The sequence below is a fragment of the Anguilla anguilla genome, chromosome 4 (assembly GCF_013347855.1).
Source record: "Anguilla anguilla isolate fAngAng1 chromosome 4, fAngAng1.pri, whole genome shotgun sequence".
NCBI classification, from domain to species: domain Eukaryota; kingdom Metazoa; phylum Chordata; class Actinopteri; order Anguilliformes; family Anguillidae; genus Anguilla; species Anguilla anguilla.
In genome coordinates this window covers 907568-925456 of record NC_049204.1, presented here as the reverse complement: position 1 = coordinate 925456, position 17889 = coordinate 907568, and the positions used below count along the sequence as shown (strand labels likewise).

Genomic DNA, 17889 nt, shown 5'->3' with positions numbered 1-17889 from the left:
GCGAACCCCCCCCCCCCCCCCCCCCCCCAGACACCGGCCCGTCAGATACATTCAGCCGCCGCTGCTCTTCACCCGCCTGGCATTTCGGCCCGTTCCCCCCCAGCCCCCCCGTCCCGCCATCTGGCTCCAGCAGATGCCCGTGACCTTATTTGGACGAGGCTGAATGGGGGTGGGTGTGCGTGCGTCTCCCTGGGTGACGGGCGTGTGCTTCACAGGCCTGCTCTCAATGCCTTTTTACGGGAGCAGCGACAGCTGGAATTAGCAGCGATGTTAGCGCTGCTGGTCTTGCCGGTGCTGCTGGTGTTGGCAGTACTCATCGACATACCTTTACCTGTATCAGCACCACTTCTTTCAGTCGTACTTGTAATAGTAGGGATAACACGTTTATTCACAGTTGCACTAGTAGGATGAGTTGCACTACTTGTAGTCATAATAGTTCAATTATTAGTATTGGTAGTAAGTAAAAGGTCCTGATTATTTTTATTTATTATTAGTTGTGTATTACATAGCACAGTATTATAGCACATGAGCTAGTGGCAGTGTGATCATAAGAGAGGACTGTCTCTGAGGTTCAGACACAGGTAGATGGGCACACACCTGAGAAACACGTGTGGCACACCGCTACCTGTTCACTCTTTCTGAATGATAAGATGTGAGACATCTGTTTGTCTCCCCTCTAATATTTGGTAGGATATGCAAAAAAAAAAAAATCTTTCTCTTGCTGCACTCTGCTGAACACTTCAAAGCCTGAATGCTAAAAGCCGATTGTGTGTGTCTGAGAGGGAAGCTCATAAATATGAAAGGTCCTCGCTCTTCCTCGCTCTTCCTCGCTCTTCCTCGGTCGTGCAGCCCGTATGCGGCCGTGTGACCGTGTCGCCAGCCTCCCGGGCACACTGCAGGTCTGAGCGTGTTTCTCAACAGGGCGTCTGTCCGGCGGCACAGGTCAAGGGTCAAAGGTCAGCCGGTGCTGGAGCCTCCATCAGAAAGAGCAGGGTGTCGATGGGAGGCGGAGCCTCCATCAGAAAGAGCAGGGCACCGATGGGAGGCGGAGCCTCCATCAGAAAGAGCAGGGCACCGATGGGAGGCGGAGCCTCGATCAGAAAGAGCAGGGCACCGATGGGAGGCGGAGCCTCGATCAGAAAGAGCAGGGCACCGATGGGAGGCGGAGCCTCCATCAGAAAGAGCAGGGCACCGATGGGAGGCGGAGCCTCCATCAGAAAGAGCAGGGCACCGATGGGAGGCGGAGCCTCGATCAGAAAGAGCAGGGCACCGATGGGAGGCGGAGCCTCCATCAGAAAGAGCAGGGCACCGATGGGAGGCGGAGCCTCCGTCAGAAAGAGCAGGGCACCGATGGGAGACGGAGCCTCGATCAGAAAGAGCAGGGTGCCGATGGGAGGCGGGAACAAACAGGCGGGAAAGAGACGCTCGGGTAGCGTTTAGCTTTGTGTTTCCACGCTCTGCTGGGTAAATATGAGACAGGTGGGAGAATCACACACTCGGCAGACATCTTGTTTGTTCCTGATAAACTCCATTTCTCTGAGTGTTTGACTTTTTTTTTGGGTTGTTTTTCTTTTTGTGTGGGGCAGTGAGAAGTTCAGCGGTGTTAAAATGGCGGATGAAGCGCAGGTCTGGCTGCTAATACTCACAGGGATCATTTCATGAAAGAGGCAGATGATTGGTGTTTTTGCACAGGGATTTACAGCAAGTCCCTAAAGATTAATAGCCAATATTAAGTTGTACCAAATGTCTTAAGTGCTTTGCATTAATTAACTTTCTGGCTCGTTAATGGAATGGAATGTCTCTTTAACTTTCAGAACTGTAATTATCCTTCTAGCACTTCTTTTAAAAGTAGAGCATTTGATCATCGCCAGGCGAAGGATTTTCTGTTTGATGCTGGCTGTGAAGCTGCTGAAGCACTGGAGGATTTGTCAGAGATCACAGTAACACTGGGTCCCGTTTCAGAGCAGGAGAAACTGCAGTCTTCACACCACTGCAAACACGTGTACAGTTTAAGACACATTTCTGTGCCAGCCCTGCAGGATTCAGGGGAAAGACAAAAGATTGCTTTTCAGCTTACATTCTTTTTTCACGCAGCCCAGTTACACACCTGGATATTTACTGAAGCAACTCAGGTTAAGTGCCTTTGCTCAAAGGCACAATTGCTGTGCCCCATTTAGGAATCAAGCCTGCAACCTTTCAGTTGCGAACTCAACCTGTTTTTTTTTTTTTTTTCTCTTTCAGTTAAAACCATCTAGCCCACACGCTCTTGTTTTCAACGCACGCCCCGGTCTAATATGCAATCACTTTCAATTTCAGCAACTCAATTAGCTAAACTCAATTTAAAGGTAACCATGTCTCACCGTTAATTGACAGCAGTCACTGTTAGGAGGCTGGCAAGCAAGCTGCTGCAACACGACTCTTTTCCCTTCTACTTCAAAACAGAAATAAGAATCAGACACTTTTTCACCACACTTTTTCAATCGATGGAGCAATCAGAATCCTTTTGTAAGGGTTCAGGGTGGAATTTTCGAGTGTTGTCAGAAAAGAGCACTTGGTGGTGTGATGGCATAAGTTGATGTACCTCACAATATGAGGATAAAAATTTACTGCAGTATTAAACATTGGGTTTGAAAAATAAAATTAAAAATGGAAATCAAATCCTCCCAAGACTCCAAGATTACGTAGCCCTCAGAGCCAAACACATTTTCCGATAAACCTTTTAGAGTTTACATTTTGCAAATGCTTGTCAGTTTTTAAAAAACAAAATTGTATGTCACTATCAGTGTTCTGCTGAAATTAGTGCCGAAGTTTTTTTGTCTAAATATAGTGAACACTGTAAATTAAGAAAACTGGCACCGATTCTGTGCTGAATTGGGAAGTCAGCTGTGTTATTTGAAGGTGTAAATCCTTGTAGATACAGTAGCTGATAGCCGAATCGGTCAAATAGCACTTAGGGACTTGGAGGACAATGCTAATTAAAGCCTGAATTGAACAGATCTTGGAGCAATTTATTTAAAGATTGAAGGTCTAATGTGTAATCGAACCGCAATCAAAGGGAGCCTATTGTTTGAAAGGCAGCTCATCAATGACTCCCTAATTCACTGACGGCTACATTTAATACGCTGTAAAACGGGGGAAAGGCACTAAAAGTGCGAACAGGAAGCTTTATGGCCCGAGAATATGCACCGTGCCTTTCACTACCGACTCCCGTGGTGTTTTGACGAAGATTTGAGCGAACTGATTTTGTCAGTTACTTTCTTAGACTTTCTTAGCTGCTGTTGTTCCCATACAATAGCACAGTTTAATATTTTAAAAAGCCTTAAACAATAAAGAGAAACTTTTGCACTTTGTCATCTAGCATGGCTTGAGATTTGATGAAAAATATGTTCCCTTTTCAGTCTTTTAAATCCAAACAGCTTTTACCTGGAATTGCATTTCTTTTATTTTTGGTGTTCGGCAGTAAGCCATTTTTTGGAATTAAACAGCACTGTACTGAAGGGATGATGAACACACTGGGTCATAAAAGACATGTTTTATTTGTGAGTTTGAGACATTAAGAGGTGCCTGTCTCTTTTTTTTCAGCAAACAAAAGCGAAACAACACTGTTATTCTCACGTTGGCAAACGGCCTGCGATAGAGAACTTCATCAAGATTTTTTTTTTTTCTTTCGCATTTTATCTTGCTCAGAGTGTTATTTATTTGCTGGCCTTGCAGCAGAATTACAGAAGTATGGCAGAAGGGTGCACTTTAGGTCTGGCAAACCCAGGCTCCAGGCTCTGCTGGATTTCATTGATAATCAGCATTTAATTGATCAATGAAAGCAGTTGATTAGACAGTTGGGCCACCTGACCTGGCTTATTGAGTCTGAATTCGGCTGCTCATTTTAAGCTGAAAGCAAAAACCAACAGCAGCCCCTTCAGCCCTCCAGGACTGGAGTTAAACCTGCACACACTGCGGCCCTCCAGGACTGGAGTTAAACGTGCAGACACAGCGCCCCCTCCAGGACTGGAGTTAAACCTGCACACACTGCGGCCCTCCAGGACTGGAGTTAAACCTGCACACACTGCGGCCCTCCAGGACTGGAGTCAAACCTGCAGACACTGCGGCCCTCCAGGACTGGAGTTAAACCTGCAGACACTGCGGCCCTCCAGTCCAGGACTGGAGTTTGAGATCCAGTCTTAGCCTAACCCCTCCTGCAGAGCCTGCTCCTCTAAAGGAAGATGCTGGGTCATAGCTCCCCTCTAAGCTGCTTTCAGCCTGAAGATAAGGTTGGACAGGATGGTTTCTGACTCTTTGTTGTCAAAGTCTGCAGCTCGGAATGACCTGATGGATGTCCTGAATGGAATCTCTCTCTCTCTCTATCACCCTCTCTCTTCACTCTCTCTCACACACTCACTCTCTCTCTCCCCCCTCTCTCTCCCTCTCTCCCTATCTCCATCTCTCTTCCCCCTCTCTCTCCCCCCCCCCCCCCCCTCTCCCCCTCATCTCTCTCTCTGTCTCTCTCTGGAGACCCAGCAGTCTGTCTCATGCAGCAGGTCTCTCAGTGCTGTGGTCTCTGAATAGAGAGGTTTACACAACCTTACAGGCCCCTAATAACGCTGTGCCGGGTCCTTCTCCTGGGCAGTTAAGCATCACCCCAGTGGGAGCTCTCTTTCAAGGGCAGTGCCCACGGAAAGCGCCGGAAGATTTCCTCAGCAGGAATAGCCTGGGTGGCATAATCAACTCCACCTCAGCTTCCTCCGTGACTCAACGCCTTTTGTGTCGGTTTTACCTCATTTTAAAATGACAACACTGGGAAATAAAATAATAACCTTACAGCACTATGAGCCTGACCAGGCTGCTCATAACCCTACAGCACTATGAGCCTGACCAGGCTGCTCATAACCTTACAGCACTATGAGCCTGACCAGGCTGCTCATAACCCTACAGCACTATGAGCCTGACCAGGCTGCTCATAAGCTTACAGCACTATGAGTCTGACCAGGCTGCTCATAACCCTACAGCACTATGAGTCTGACCAGGCTGCTCATAACCTTACAGCACTGTGAGCCTGACCAGGCTGCTCATAACCTTACAGCACTATGAGCCTGACCAGGCTGCTCATAACCTTACAGCACTATGAGCCTGACCAGGCAGCTCATAATCTTATAGCACTATGAGCCTGACCAGGCTGCTCATAACCCTACAGCACTATGAGCCTGACCAGGCTGCTCATAACCTTACAGCACTATGAGCCTGACCAGGCCGCTCATAACCTTACAACACTATGAGCCTGACCAGGCTGCTCATAACCTTACAGCACTATGAGCCTGACCAGGCTGCTCATAACCTTACAGCACTATGAGCCTGACCAGGCTGCTCATAACCTTACAGCACTATGAGCCTGACCAGGCTGCTCATAACCTTACAGCACTATGAGCCTGACCAGGCTGCTCATAACCTTACAGCACTATGAGCCTGACCAGGCTGCTCATAACCTTACAGCACTATGAGCCTGACCAGGCTGCTCATAACCTTACAGCACTATGAGCCTGACCAGGCCGCTCATAACCTTACAGCACTATGAGCCTGACCAGGCTGCTCATAACCTTACAGTACTATGAGCCTGACCAGGCTGCTCATAACCTTACAGCACTATGAGCCTGACCAGGCTGCTCATAACCTTACAGCACTATGAGCCTGACCAGGCTGCTCATAACCTTACAGCACTATGAGCCTGACCAGGCTGCTCATAACCTTACAGCACTATGAGTATGACCAGGCTGCTCATAACCTTACAGAACTATGAGCCTGACCAGGCTGCTCATAACCTTACAGCACTATGAGCCTGACCAGGCCGCTCATAACCTTACAACACTATGAGCCTGACCAGGCTGCTCATAACCTTACAGCACTATGAGCCTGACCAGGCTGCTCATAACCTTACAGCACTATGAGCCTGACCAGGCTGCTCATAACCTTACAGCACTATGAGCCTGACCAGGCTGCTCATAACCTTACAGCACTATGAGCCTGACCAGGCTGCTCATAACCTTACAGCACTATGAGCCTGACCAGGCTGCTCATAACCTTACAGCACTATGAGCCTGACCAGGCCGCTCATAACCTTACAGCACTATGAGCCTGACCAGGCCGCTCATAACCTTACAGCACTATGAGCCTGACCAGGCTGCTCATAACCTTACAGTACTATGAGCCTGACCAGGCTGCTCATAACCTTACAGCACTATGAGCCTGACCAGGCTGCTCATAACCTTACAGCACTATGAGCCTGACCAGGCTGCTCATAACCTTACAGCACTATGAGCCTGACCAGGCTGCTCATAACCTTACAGCACTATGAGTATGACCAGGCTGCTCATAACCTTACAGAACTATGAGCCTGACCAGGCTGCTCATAACCTTACAGCACTATGAGCCTGATCAGGCTGCTCATAACCTTACAGCACTATGAGCCTGACCAGGCTGCTCATAACCTTACAGCACTATGAGCCTGACCAGGCTGCTCATAACCTTACAGCACTATGAGCCTGACCAGGCTGCTCATAACCCTACAGCACTATGAGTCTGACCAGGCTGCTCATAACCTTACAGCACTATGAGCCTGAGCAGGCTGCTCATAACCTTACAGCACTATGAGCCTGAGCAGGCTGCTCATAACCTTACAGCACTATGAGCCTGACCAGACTGCTCATAACCCTACAGCACTATGAGCCTGACCAGGCTGCTCATAACCTTACAGCACTATGAGCCTGACCAGGCTGCTCATAACCTTACAGCACTATGAACCTGACCAGGCTGCTCATAACCTGGCTGATTCTCTAACATGTGTCTGCCAGTCTTGAGGGGATGTGGTTTGGTAATAAACTGATGGTCAGTCACTCTTCCTGGTGAGTCGTGACCTTGTGTAGGTGGGGATTCATCCCTGCCGCTGACCTGTAGCATAACACGAGCTGCTAGTGCAATCAGAATGCGGGAAAGCAATCTCGCACACTGTAATTTCCTTTTCCAGACACTCTGGAGCATGAAATTGTGAAAACAAGAGAATATGCGGGGCCTAACTAAATGACAAAAACCTGCTTTGAATATCCTTTGCCGTTGAAATTTGGAAGTGTGCCTCTCCATTTCAGAAGATTGAATAATGCATCTCCCTCTTCTTTAGGCAAATGCAGCTTGAGTAAAATGAATAAGTAATTGCTGACAAGCTGAGCTATGTCTCCAGACGGGGGAAATGCAGCCTTTTATGAAACATGTTTATTTTGTTGCTTATTCAGGCCAGGCTAATAATTAAAATAGCAGATTCATAACTTCTCCCCTTCTGAATGCTAAATGTGATGGAGGTGTCATTTCACTGGTGCGACTGCTGTTTGGGTGATCTGTGTGTGCCCTGTGGGACTTTAATGCATTCATTGGCTTGGACATTTTTTACACTCTAAAATCGGTTTTTGCCCCCACCATTCAGGGGTTTATTCATATGAATAAACGCTAAATTAAGTATTTCTGAGGAGTGTGGACTGTATGATGTTGACTTGTTTGATTTTATTTTATTGCTTTGGCTAATTTAGCACATTGTTTGCATTGTGTTAATAAATTCCATGATTGGCAAAGTATAAAGCCTCTTTGACAAGATCAGCTAACCTTTAGAGCATTTTCTTTTACAAAATGCAGAATGTAAATCACACGGGCTGCTCAGTGTTTCATGGATTCTTGGTGTGGAGCTGGTTGCTGGAGTCCAGGTCTTCTGTGACAATCACAGTATTATGTCGTGATGGATCTGTGAATCCATTTGATTCTTGGAAAAGGAAAGGAAAAGTAATCTATTCTTAAACTGCACATAATTTCAAATAACAGGTGATCCACTGCCCCATCAATGCAGCAACAAAATGCACAATAAAATAAAAGAACGTGCAAACAAGCAGATGTTTCTTTTTTTTTCTTTAATAAAGGAGGATTTAAGCCTCGCGTATTTTCTCCGTTATAGAATCCTTAATTCACTTGAGCCCTCCCCATTAACTCTGTGCTTTGAAGTCCCGGGCTGATTGAATTAGCGGTGGCTGTGTGAAATTGCTCGATGCATCCTCTCTGTCCTGCGAGCCGCGCTGTGGCGCTCCTGATTATTCTTTCTCGCAGCGGATGAATATTCATACGCTTGTTGCCGACAATAGCGCATTAGTTCTGGAGGCTGTGAAAAGACGGCGCATTAAAAAAAAAAGAAACCGAAAGCGCTGGAGAAGCAGAGAGTGGCGTATTTCTGGGTCGGGGATTGGAGAGCGGGATCTGGAACGTCACGCCGATTATTCCATTCAGAGTGCGGTTTTCCGTTTCGCGCACCCCGCGCGTTCTGCCCGCCCTCCACAGCGAGCGCGTGATTGAGTTCTCCTGCCGCCACCCGGCTGCGGCTCTGACAGGTGTTGTTTTCCGAAACGCCAGGCCCCCTCCCGGAGAAATTTGAAAGCGAACAGCAGTGGCCAGCGCGTATGTTTTTCCCAGAATGCCTTATTGAAGTTGTATTGTATTATAACTTATATAAGTTGTAAGTTGTAAAAAAGTTGTAACCATTTTCAGCTCAATTTATTGATTTACCAGCGTTGCTTTGTCAGAACTATAAAATGGTCACTGACTAATGTTGTTGTTATGTCACTAGAAGCTGTAAAGGTTGATATGGTTTCTAGCACGTTAATAGCTGCACTTCTCTCAGGGAAGTACATTATTTGAGTGGCATTAGCAGGATTCCTTCACACAGATAGGCCATTTGCAGCAGCGCCATGTGTTACAGTAGCTGTAGTAATACTATAACGATGGAGTGCATGCATTTCTGCCCAATCCCGGTGTGCCGGCTGACTTCACCCACAGACTCTGTAACTTTATTTAAACCACGTTCAGCTCGGCCCTGGTGTGTATCTGTGGCTAGAGTGGGGCAGGCGCCTAAAAAGGGCCCGGGGCCCCCTCGCCTGTACATTCAGCATTCAGGAGGGCCCAAACCCAGCGTTCAGGAGGGCCCAAACCCAGCGTTCAGGAGGGCCCAAACCCAGCGTTCAGGAGGGCCCAAACCCAGCGTTCAGGAGGGCCCAAACCCAGCGTTCAGGAGGGCCCAAACCCAGCGTTCAGGAGGGCCCAAACCCAGCGTTCAGGAGGGCCCAAACCCAGCGTTCAGGAGGGCCCAAACCCAGCGTTCAGGAGGGCCCAAACCCAGCGAGAGGGCCCAAACCCAGCGTTCAGGAGGGCCCAAACCCAGCGTTCAGGAGGGCCCAAACCCAGCGTTCAGGAGGGCCCAAGCCCAGCGTTCAGGAGGGCCCAAACCCAGCGAGAGGGCCCAAACCCAGCGTTCAGGAGGGCCCAAACCCAGCGAGCGGGCGGCCCGTCTGTCTCTGGCCTCCGTGGAGAGCGCTCTGAAATGTCAGCTGTGTGATAGCTCCCCCCAACCCCGGCCCCCAGAACCCCGAACCCCGAACCTCAGAACCCCGAACCCCGGCCCTCAGAACCCCGAACCCCGACCCTCAGAACCCCGAACCCCGACCCTCAGATGCGGTGTGTCTGCCGAGGCCCAGGCCCGGCGTTCAGACCAATGAGCAGCCCGCGTGCGGACGGTGGCCTGAGCCAAGCAGCCAATACCAGAGCAGAACCCTGGTGGGGCGTTACGGGCCCTGCAGTGTTTACTAGGCAGATTTCTGAGGAATGATGTGCTGACAGTGGGATCAACCAGGCCCCCAAAAACCATTCAGCTGAGGAAATATCAAAGGGCTTTCACTGCTAGAGATTAAAAGAGGAGTTCTGCAATGCCGTTCTGTGTGTGTGTGTGCATGCGCGTTTGTGTGTGTGTGCGTGCGTGTGTGTGTGTCAGCCTGTATGGTCTCTGCCGTGGGAAATATTCTGTGTCCCTGAGTGACAGGTCAGAGGAACCTGTGGCCCCTGTTCTTTCATCAGAGTTTCCCCCACATCCCCTAATTAACGCAGCGTGTCAGCTTCCTGTCGGGCTGCCCGCAGTGTCGCAGTGACCCACACCATCACCATCCTGCCGAATAACCTGCTGATTAGTACTCAGATCGTCATGGCGAAACCCGGCCCGTTTTCCCGCCTTTTAAATGAGACGGAGGTGCGGTGGCTCTGCCAGGCCTGGCACGGCGACGGTTCTGTTTGAGTAAATATTCAGGCTCTCGCGCTTGTGAGTGATGTCCTCCTGTAACGCGCGTGAGACGCCCGTGATGTCCAATCTGAGCCGCGCCGCGGTGGCTGCGTGAGAACGGGCGGCTCCTCTGCCTGCCGTGCCGGGGGGGAAGCTCTCTGGCGCTGAAATACTCCTCTGAACAGCAGGTCTTCCGTGCAGGAAATAAGCCGCAGTGCTCATCGAACACAAAGACTTTGTGGAATCAGCTGTTTTTATGAGACACTGCCCTGCGTAGGACAATATCTGCCCGTCCTGCTCCAAGGAAAAGACTCCTGATTGTTCCAGTATCTCTAATCAGCAGTGGGGAGGCGGGGGGTTGGGGGCAGGGGGTGAAAATAGTAATCACCCAGAATAATCAACAAGTAGCCTTTTAGCAGTCCCAAGCTCCTGAGAATCTTTAAACTAAATCCAATAATAGTTTAAGAGTGAAATCAATCCCTGGGTCTTACGGATTTTTCTCTTTCTTTGTCTCTCTCTCTCTCTCTCTCTCTCTCTCTCTCTCTCTCTCTCTCTCTCTCTCTCTCTCTCTCTCTCTCGCTCTCTCTGTCTCTCTCTCTCTCTCTCTCTCTCTCTCTCTCTCTCTCTGTTTTCTGCAGAAAACAAGCTTTCTGTCCGAGGCCTTTTTACCTGCTAATTCATCTGCTGTCGAGAGTCTGGATCCCACTTTCAAACTCCACGAGATTGTTGCAAAGGTAAGAGGGCTGTTACCCTGGTGACCAGATCACAGGTAATTCCCTGCGGCTGGGAGCTTTGGTACGCTGCGGAGAGCCCCTCTGCTTGGGCGCACTCGACGGCTTTACTGGAAAATTAAAATTAACAATCAGCTAAAATTTCAGACTGAGAGGAATATGCCTCTGAAAGCAGATGAGTCTGGCCCCCGGATCTGAGTGAGCTCGCTGGGGCTAAAAAGCTAAAAAGCTCTCCCACCAACTGTCATTAATCAAGTGTGAGGACTTCATTTAAACGGACCTTAAGGACAGGACTGATATGCTCTGAGTGGTGTGCGTGTGTGTGCGTGTGTGAGCGCGTGTGCGAGAGAGAGAGAGCACTCATTTTGTTCTTTACAGCAGAAATTGAACGGACTGCAATATATTTAAATATGTGGACTTGGAAATACAGTATGATACGTTTCACAGCAGTATATTTTCAGAAAAAACACAATGTGATATCTGAACCTACATTCTACTACTACTGTCAATACTTCTATATTTTCTGATACACTAAGTGTGAGAGAGAGAAAGAGAGAGAGAGAGTGTGTGTGTATGTGTGTGTGTGTGTGTGTGTGTGTGTGTGTGTGAGTGAGAGTGTGTGTGTGTGTGTGTGTGCGTGTGTGTGTATGTGTGTGTGTGTGTGTGTGTGTGTGTGTATGTGTGTGTGTGTATGTGTATATGTGTGTGTGTGTGTGTGTGTGTGTGTGTGTGTGTGTGTGTGTGTGTGTGTGTGTGTGTGTGTGTATGCTCCTGCTCCAGACCCAGCCTCTCTGGGTACGGGGGTGTGTTTCTGTATCAGACGCTGCAGCCTGGTGAGCAGGCAGTGTGCGGCTGAATAATACTGCAATTTATGAAAGTCTTTCTTTCCTCTCTCCGCTGTACACATGTCACATTTGTAAAGACAAGACGCCCACGCAACACCACCCCCCCCCCTCCCAAAAAAAGAGAATAGAAGGGAAAAGCTCCTCATGCAGTATGGGGGGGGGGGTGCATCCTTCTGTTTTATTTTGAATCCGAACACCCCCTCTCCCGCACAGTCAGGACTGTCCCTCGAGGGGGGGGGAGCAGGCAGCTGGAAAGTTCTGATTTTTTATGTTAAAAATGCAGTCAGACCCCGACTGTGCTGGAATCAGAGCCTCCTCCCTGCAGATTTATTTATTTATTATTTTCTCCTTGTTTTGTTTCTTTTGTCATGTTTCCCCCGTCTCTCTCCTCCTCCCTCTTTTTCTCTCTCCCCTTGTCTCTCTCTTCCTTTCCCCTCATCTCTGTCTCTTTCTCTCTCCCTCTCTCCCCCTCCTCTCTCTCCCTCTCTCTCTTTTTCCCTCCCTCTCTCTCTCTTCCTCCTCCTCTCTCTCTCTTTTTCCCTCCCTCTCTCTCTTCCCCCTCCTCTCTCTCTCTCTCTTTCTCTCTCCTCATCTCTCCTGCTGTCTTCTTGGAGAGGAAAGTGACCCCCCCCTCACATCTGTGAAGAGACAGACAGCCGTCTTGCATGGATTCTCACTGAATGCTAATTCGCTGACTGGTTGCCGTGAGAACCGGAGCCGCAGGGGTGGGCTGTGCACCTGCGGGGGGGTGGGGTGTGCCCGTGGGGTGTGCCCGGGGGGGGCTGGGGTGTGCCCACGGGGGTGGGTGGTGTGCCCGCAGGGGGGTGGGGTGTGCCTGTGGGGGCATGGGGTGTGCCCGCGGGGGTGGGTGGTGTGCCCGCGGGGGTGTGGGGTGTGCCCCCACGGGGGTGGGTGGCGTGCCTGTGGGGGGGGGGGGGGTGCCCACGGGGGTGGGTGGTGTGCCCGCGGGGGTGGGTGGTGTGCCCGCGGGGGGGTGGGGTGTGCCCCCACGGGGGTGGGTGGCGTGCCTGTGGGGGGGGGGGTGCCCACGGGGGTGGGTGGTGTGCCCGCGGGGGTGGGTGGTGTGCCCGCGGGGGGGTGGGGTGTGCCTGTGGGGGCGTGGGGTGTGCCCGCGGGGGTGGGTGGTGTGCCCGCGGGGGTGTGGGGTGTGCCCCCACGGGGGTGGGTGGCGTGCCTGTGGGGGGGGGGGGGTGGTGTGCCCGGGTGGCATGTCTCTGTATTTAAAAGCGAGCCGCACCTCGCCCCATCACCCGAGCCCCCCCCCCCCAGTCTGAGCCCGTCGCCCCATCACCCGAGCCCCCCCCCATCACCCGAGCTCCCCCCCCAGTCTGAGCCCGTCGCCCCATCACCCGAGCCCCCCCCCCCATCACCCGAGCCCCCCCCCAGTCTGACAGCTCGTTTCCCAGCCTGCCTCTCTCTGTCTGCAGAAGGACAGGCGGCAAGACAAAGAGAGAAAAACCAGCCTCTATAAACATGTCTTTCTCCCACCAGGAAGAGCTCTCCATCAGAGAGTGCGTGGCAGGGAGTCATGTGACTGTCCTTAAGCCCCTCCCATCTCACCCAATGAAATCACGTTCGGTGTCACAAATGATTATTTCTGAACAGTAATGAGATGGGGAAAGAGACTGACGTCATTTCATAGGAAACGACATGTCAGATCACATAATTGGACAAATTAATCATCAACCAAAAATAGGCTCAGTTTTTAAAGGTGAAAACATTTTTGGGATGTCCACTTTAAATCTTTTTTTTTTTTTTCCACATTCATGTTTTGAGTCTATAGAAGTTTCAGAAAAGAGTGAACAGATAAACTTAGAATTCAGAGAACAGAATTGGAAATGTCAAAATATTGCACTTCTCAGAACAAGTGGTAGAGGGCTGAGAAATGTTATTGAATAACAAAAAGGAAAAAGTCTCTTTCACAGAATTTGATGTCCTTTTTCAAAGTGTCTCTACACACGCATGTGCCCATGCTCTCAAAACACAGGCAAACAAACACACACACACATTCTCAAAACACAGGGAAACAAACACACACACACACTGAGTGTTGTCAGAAAAACATTGAAATGCAGGAGTCTTATCCAGAGACCCTTCTAGACCTCCTGGGATTGTACAGAAAAGGATAAAGATCAGCCGGATCCTGCAGAATAACAATAATTTTTAAACTGCCAGTGCAGTTTCTGCAGCACAAACCTAAAAATAAAAACATATTTTTATTGATCGGTCCTCTCATGAAATCCGTCAATTCATTTCCCCTTAGCGAATCCGTCAGCGACACACGCTGTTAAAATGTCGTCTTCAGATTCAGTGTATTGTTGAGATTCCGTAATGTTTTTAAAAAATTATGCCATTCTAAACTTCCACAGGAGAGAACAGTGAGATGCGCTTAATGTCACGGTAATGGAAAAGCAAATGTATGTCAGCCCACAATGCACTGGGGCTGGGCGCTGGGGGGCTGTTGCATCTGTCCGTCAGCATCAGAATGTTAATCTGCAGCGTTTGTGTTTCCTGAGCCTTTGGTCTCTTCCTGTTTTTTAAAATATCTTCAGTGGGCGGAGCCCCTGCAGTTGGGGGCGGGGCTTTATGGCTGATTTCAGTAAAACAAAGATTTTATGTGAAGGCTGGCATAATTTAAAAAGAAAATTCATGACAAGATTAAAATATTTTGGCATCTGCAAGGTCACTTTCTAATGCTCAATAACAGAAGTCAGAAACTGAATAATGAATAATAATAACAGAATTATTTTGCTCTCAATACATATTCAGTTTTTGCAGCCACTGCAAAGAAACAGTGCATAATTCACTCCCCCCCCCCCTCCCCCTTCTATTCTTCTGAATGGCTATGCCTGCGGTCTGACCACTGGGCAAAAATACAGTAATCATAAAAAATGTGTAAATAAATCAAAGAAAATGAGTTTCATGTAATCTGTGTTCCTGCTGCCCTGAATCATTTCTCCCTTCATTTATTCAGTTTGTGGAATAACAGCAACTGCAGAATGAAATTGAGCAGCAGGGAGGACAGACATTACGTTTCGGTTTCTTCCAGCACAGATAAAATCTTGTGTTCTGAGAAGTCTTCCTACACCCCCCCCCCCCAAACACAGGACATCCCAGGCCAACCAGCCAAACCCCCCCATTTTCACCCCCCTCCCTTGCCACCCCATCCCCGTGTTTGTTTTGGTGGCAGAGCTGGCTTGGCACCAGGGGGCTCTGTAGGCCTCCTGTTTAAAAGCATGAGCCATGTTGAGCTGGCACCCCCTATGTGTGGCAGCCTGGCATCAGTCCCAGCGGCCCCCAAACACACCCCCGCTGTCAGCCGCCACCGGCCCGTTACCATGCCGACCGCGGACACTGCCCGCCACACATCCCTTCAGCTAACAGTGCTGTTTAAAGCTGCATTTCAGTGGTGAAATGTGTATCTTCAGCTAACAGTGCTGTTTTAAACTGCATTTCAGTGGTGAAATGTGTATCTTCAGCTAACAGTGCTGTTTAAAACTGCATTTCAGTGGTGAAATGGGTATCTTCATCTAACAGTGCTGTTTAAAACTGCATTTCAGTGGTGAAATGTGGAACCTGCACTTTTATTTTATGTATTTTATAATGTATACAATCTTATTTAATTTCTGTGCACAGAAATGTTAAACCCAGATGTGTAAACCTAGTAACTTGAGGAGAAAGTTTAGCCCTGGTGAGTGCAATCCCATATTTCACCACACGGGGTGCCCTGCCTCATCGATCCTTTCATATGTTCCCAGTTGGAACTGAGATTCTAGTTGACAATAAAGATTTTTGTCATTTCCTCTTGTTTTATCTGAAAAGATATTTTTGTTTTTATAGTTATTACACTGAGGACAGAAATGGTCCTGTTGTGCTTAATAGCAGCTTAGAGTGGAGCATAAACAGTATATCGCATGGTTTTATCACTGAAGATGATGCAGGAGGAGAGGTGTTAGGAGACACAGGAGGAGTGGGGATAGGAGGTGCAGGAGGAGTGGGGTTAGGAGGTGCAGCAGTAGTGGGGTTAGGAGGTGCAGGAGGAGTGGGGTTAGGAGGTGCAGGAGGAGTGGGGTTAGGAGGTGCAGGAGGAGTGGGGTTAGGAGGTGCAGGAGGAGTGGGGATAGGAGGTGCAGGAGGAGTGGGGTTAGGAGGTGCAGGAGGAGTGGGGATAGGAGGTGCAGGAGGAGTGGGGTTAGGAGGTGCAGGAGGAGTGGTGATAGGAGGTGCAGGAGGAGTGGGGTTAGGAGGTGCAGGAGGAGTGGGGTTAGGAGGTACAGGAGGAGAGGTGTTAGGAGACACAGGAGGAGTGGGGATAGGAGGTGCAGGAGGAGTGGGGATAGGAGGTGCAGGAGGAGTGTGGTGGGTGGGGTGGGGGTTACAATGAAGATGCCGTTGAGTGAATGGTTTCATTGTGTGTGGGGGGGGGGGTGGTGCAGGTGGGGTCCTGGCACCTCTGGAGACGGTTGCTGTAGAAACATCTCAATCACCGCCTCCAGCGCCAGGTGAACAGGCGGCCATGTTTGAGCTCAGTGCTGTCGCGTGCAGCCTAATTGCACTTCAATATCCCACTCAGTCAAGGGGCCCATTGATTGAGCTGCTTGTGTTGTGCAGTTAGATTGATCCTACCCGCGGAGCTAAACGGGCCGATTGGGTCGGCTGCTGTGTCTGGAATCTGAGCGTGTCGCCTGACCGGGGGAGGGGGGGCCCAGAGGCACCGGAACACGGCGAGGGGAGGGGCCCAGAGGCACCGGAACACGGGCTGGCTGAGGGGCAGTCGAAAGGGGTAATAATCTGTGTATCAGCCAATGTATTGTACAGTCGTGCAGTATTTTCATAATATATTTAATCGCAATGTATTGGTTATGTTCCAGCTCCATAAACGCATACATGTTGTGTTCCCTCCCATATGGGGAGCAGCATTTGCTAAGTGAGGATAAAGAAACTTTGGGGTGTTTTTCAGGTTCTCAGACGAGATGCTGTGCTCTCAGTCTTAAATGAGCTTTTAATCTCCCGGTGGAGGGAGCAGTTTCCTGCTGTACGTCTGTGGCCTTCTTATGAAAGACATAAAGAGGCTGAATCAGAGCAGAGTGGCCTGGTGCCCTAAACAGCAGAAAGCATCTGAGAGGGGGGTGGATGGGCTGAGGGGGTGATTTTAATTGTAAAAGACAAAGTGCCAGCTCGATTCTGCCCCTGCAGGCAGTGGGACAGGCCGTGCAGACCTGGCACCTGTACTGGAGCGGCTTTCAATGACACGGCTGCACTGGGACTGGGGGGGCCGGGTGGGCTGGGGGGGGGAGGGGGCACAGACACACCTGCTGGCTGTGGCTAAATCGATATGATGGGAGAGTAGTCACGTAGGTGTGAGTTTGACACTGATGTTGGAAATCACCAAGAGACCCCCACCCCCCCACACACACACACACACACACACATACATGCACGCACACACACACAAACACACACAATTACTTGAGAAGATTCCGGAAGGTCCCATAGCAGCAGCGAGCAGGTGGCTCCCCTGTACCTGAGAGAACTGCTGCTGAGCTGGAAAAAAAAACCAAAACAAAACAATGGTTTGCTCTTTAGACCCGCAATGTCGCGTATCAAATTATTTTGTCACAAAGTAATTCAAGTCCCTAAATCGGAGTGTATCGCCGAACCGTGCTTCTGAGATTCATATCTCCCAGAAGAACCTCGGCGTCTGGCTGCACCGGATATAATTGTATTTTTGGCCTTCTCGGGGGCATATTCTTTATAGAAAATATACAGCTCAGAATCTGGCAGAAAGAAATTGTTTAGAAAAGCAGCGGGATTTTACATCCGTTGGGTAGATACTGGACTTTGGAGAATCGGTTATATTTATGGGTCTTGTCTGTTTCTCCTTAACTAAAGAGGAAAAGCAACTGTGATAGAGAAGTAGAGCAGGAACAGCCTATTTAAACGGTAGCTAGTGTCAGCATTTTATTGCTACACTTGTTTATAATTTTACATAGTTACGTACAGAGTACGTATTTACAGCGTGATTATTGAGGCCAACGTGCGACATAATTTCCCCTTTTTTGATAGTGGAAATAAAACAAGGCAGGTTAAATTACTGTTTTTTTTACAGTCAATATCTTGCTCGCAAGTTTCGGGGATTTACTTGTTAAGGGTAAAGTTGTAAATGCGA

The 17889-nt window shown here is 49.4% G+C and overlaps 1 protein-coding gene across 1 annotated transcript in view; it reads left to right on the top strand.

Moving 5' to 3' along the window:
- LOC118225400 (inactive N-acetylated-alpha-linked acidic dipeptidase-like protein 2) overlaps positions 1 to 17889 on the top strand; it is a 330235-nt gene that overhangs the window by 268712 nt on the left and 43634 nt on the right. The window contains exon 13 of the mRNA XM_035413736.1: positions 10762 to 10857. Within this exon, the coding sequence (XP_035269627.1) occupies positions 10762 to 10857 (96 nt within the window). The remainder of the gene's footprint in view (positions 1 to 10761; positions 10858 to 17889) is intronic.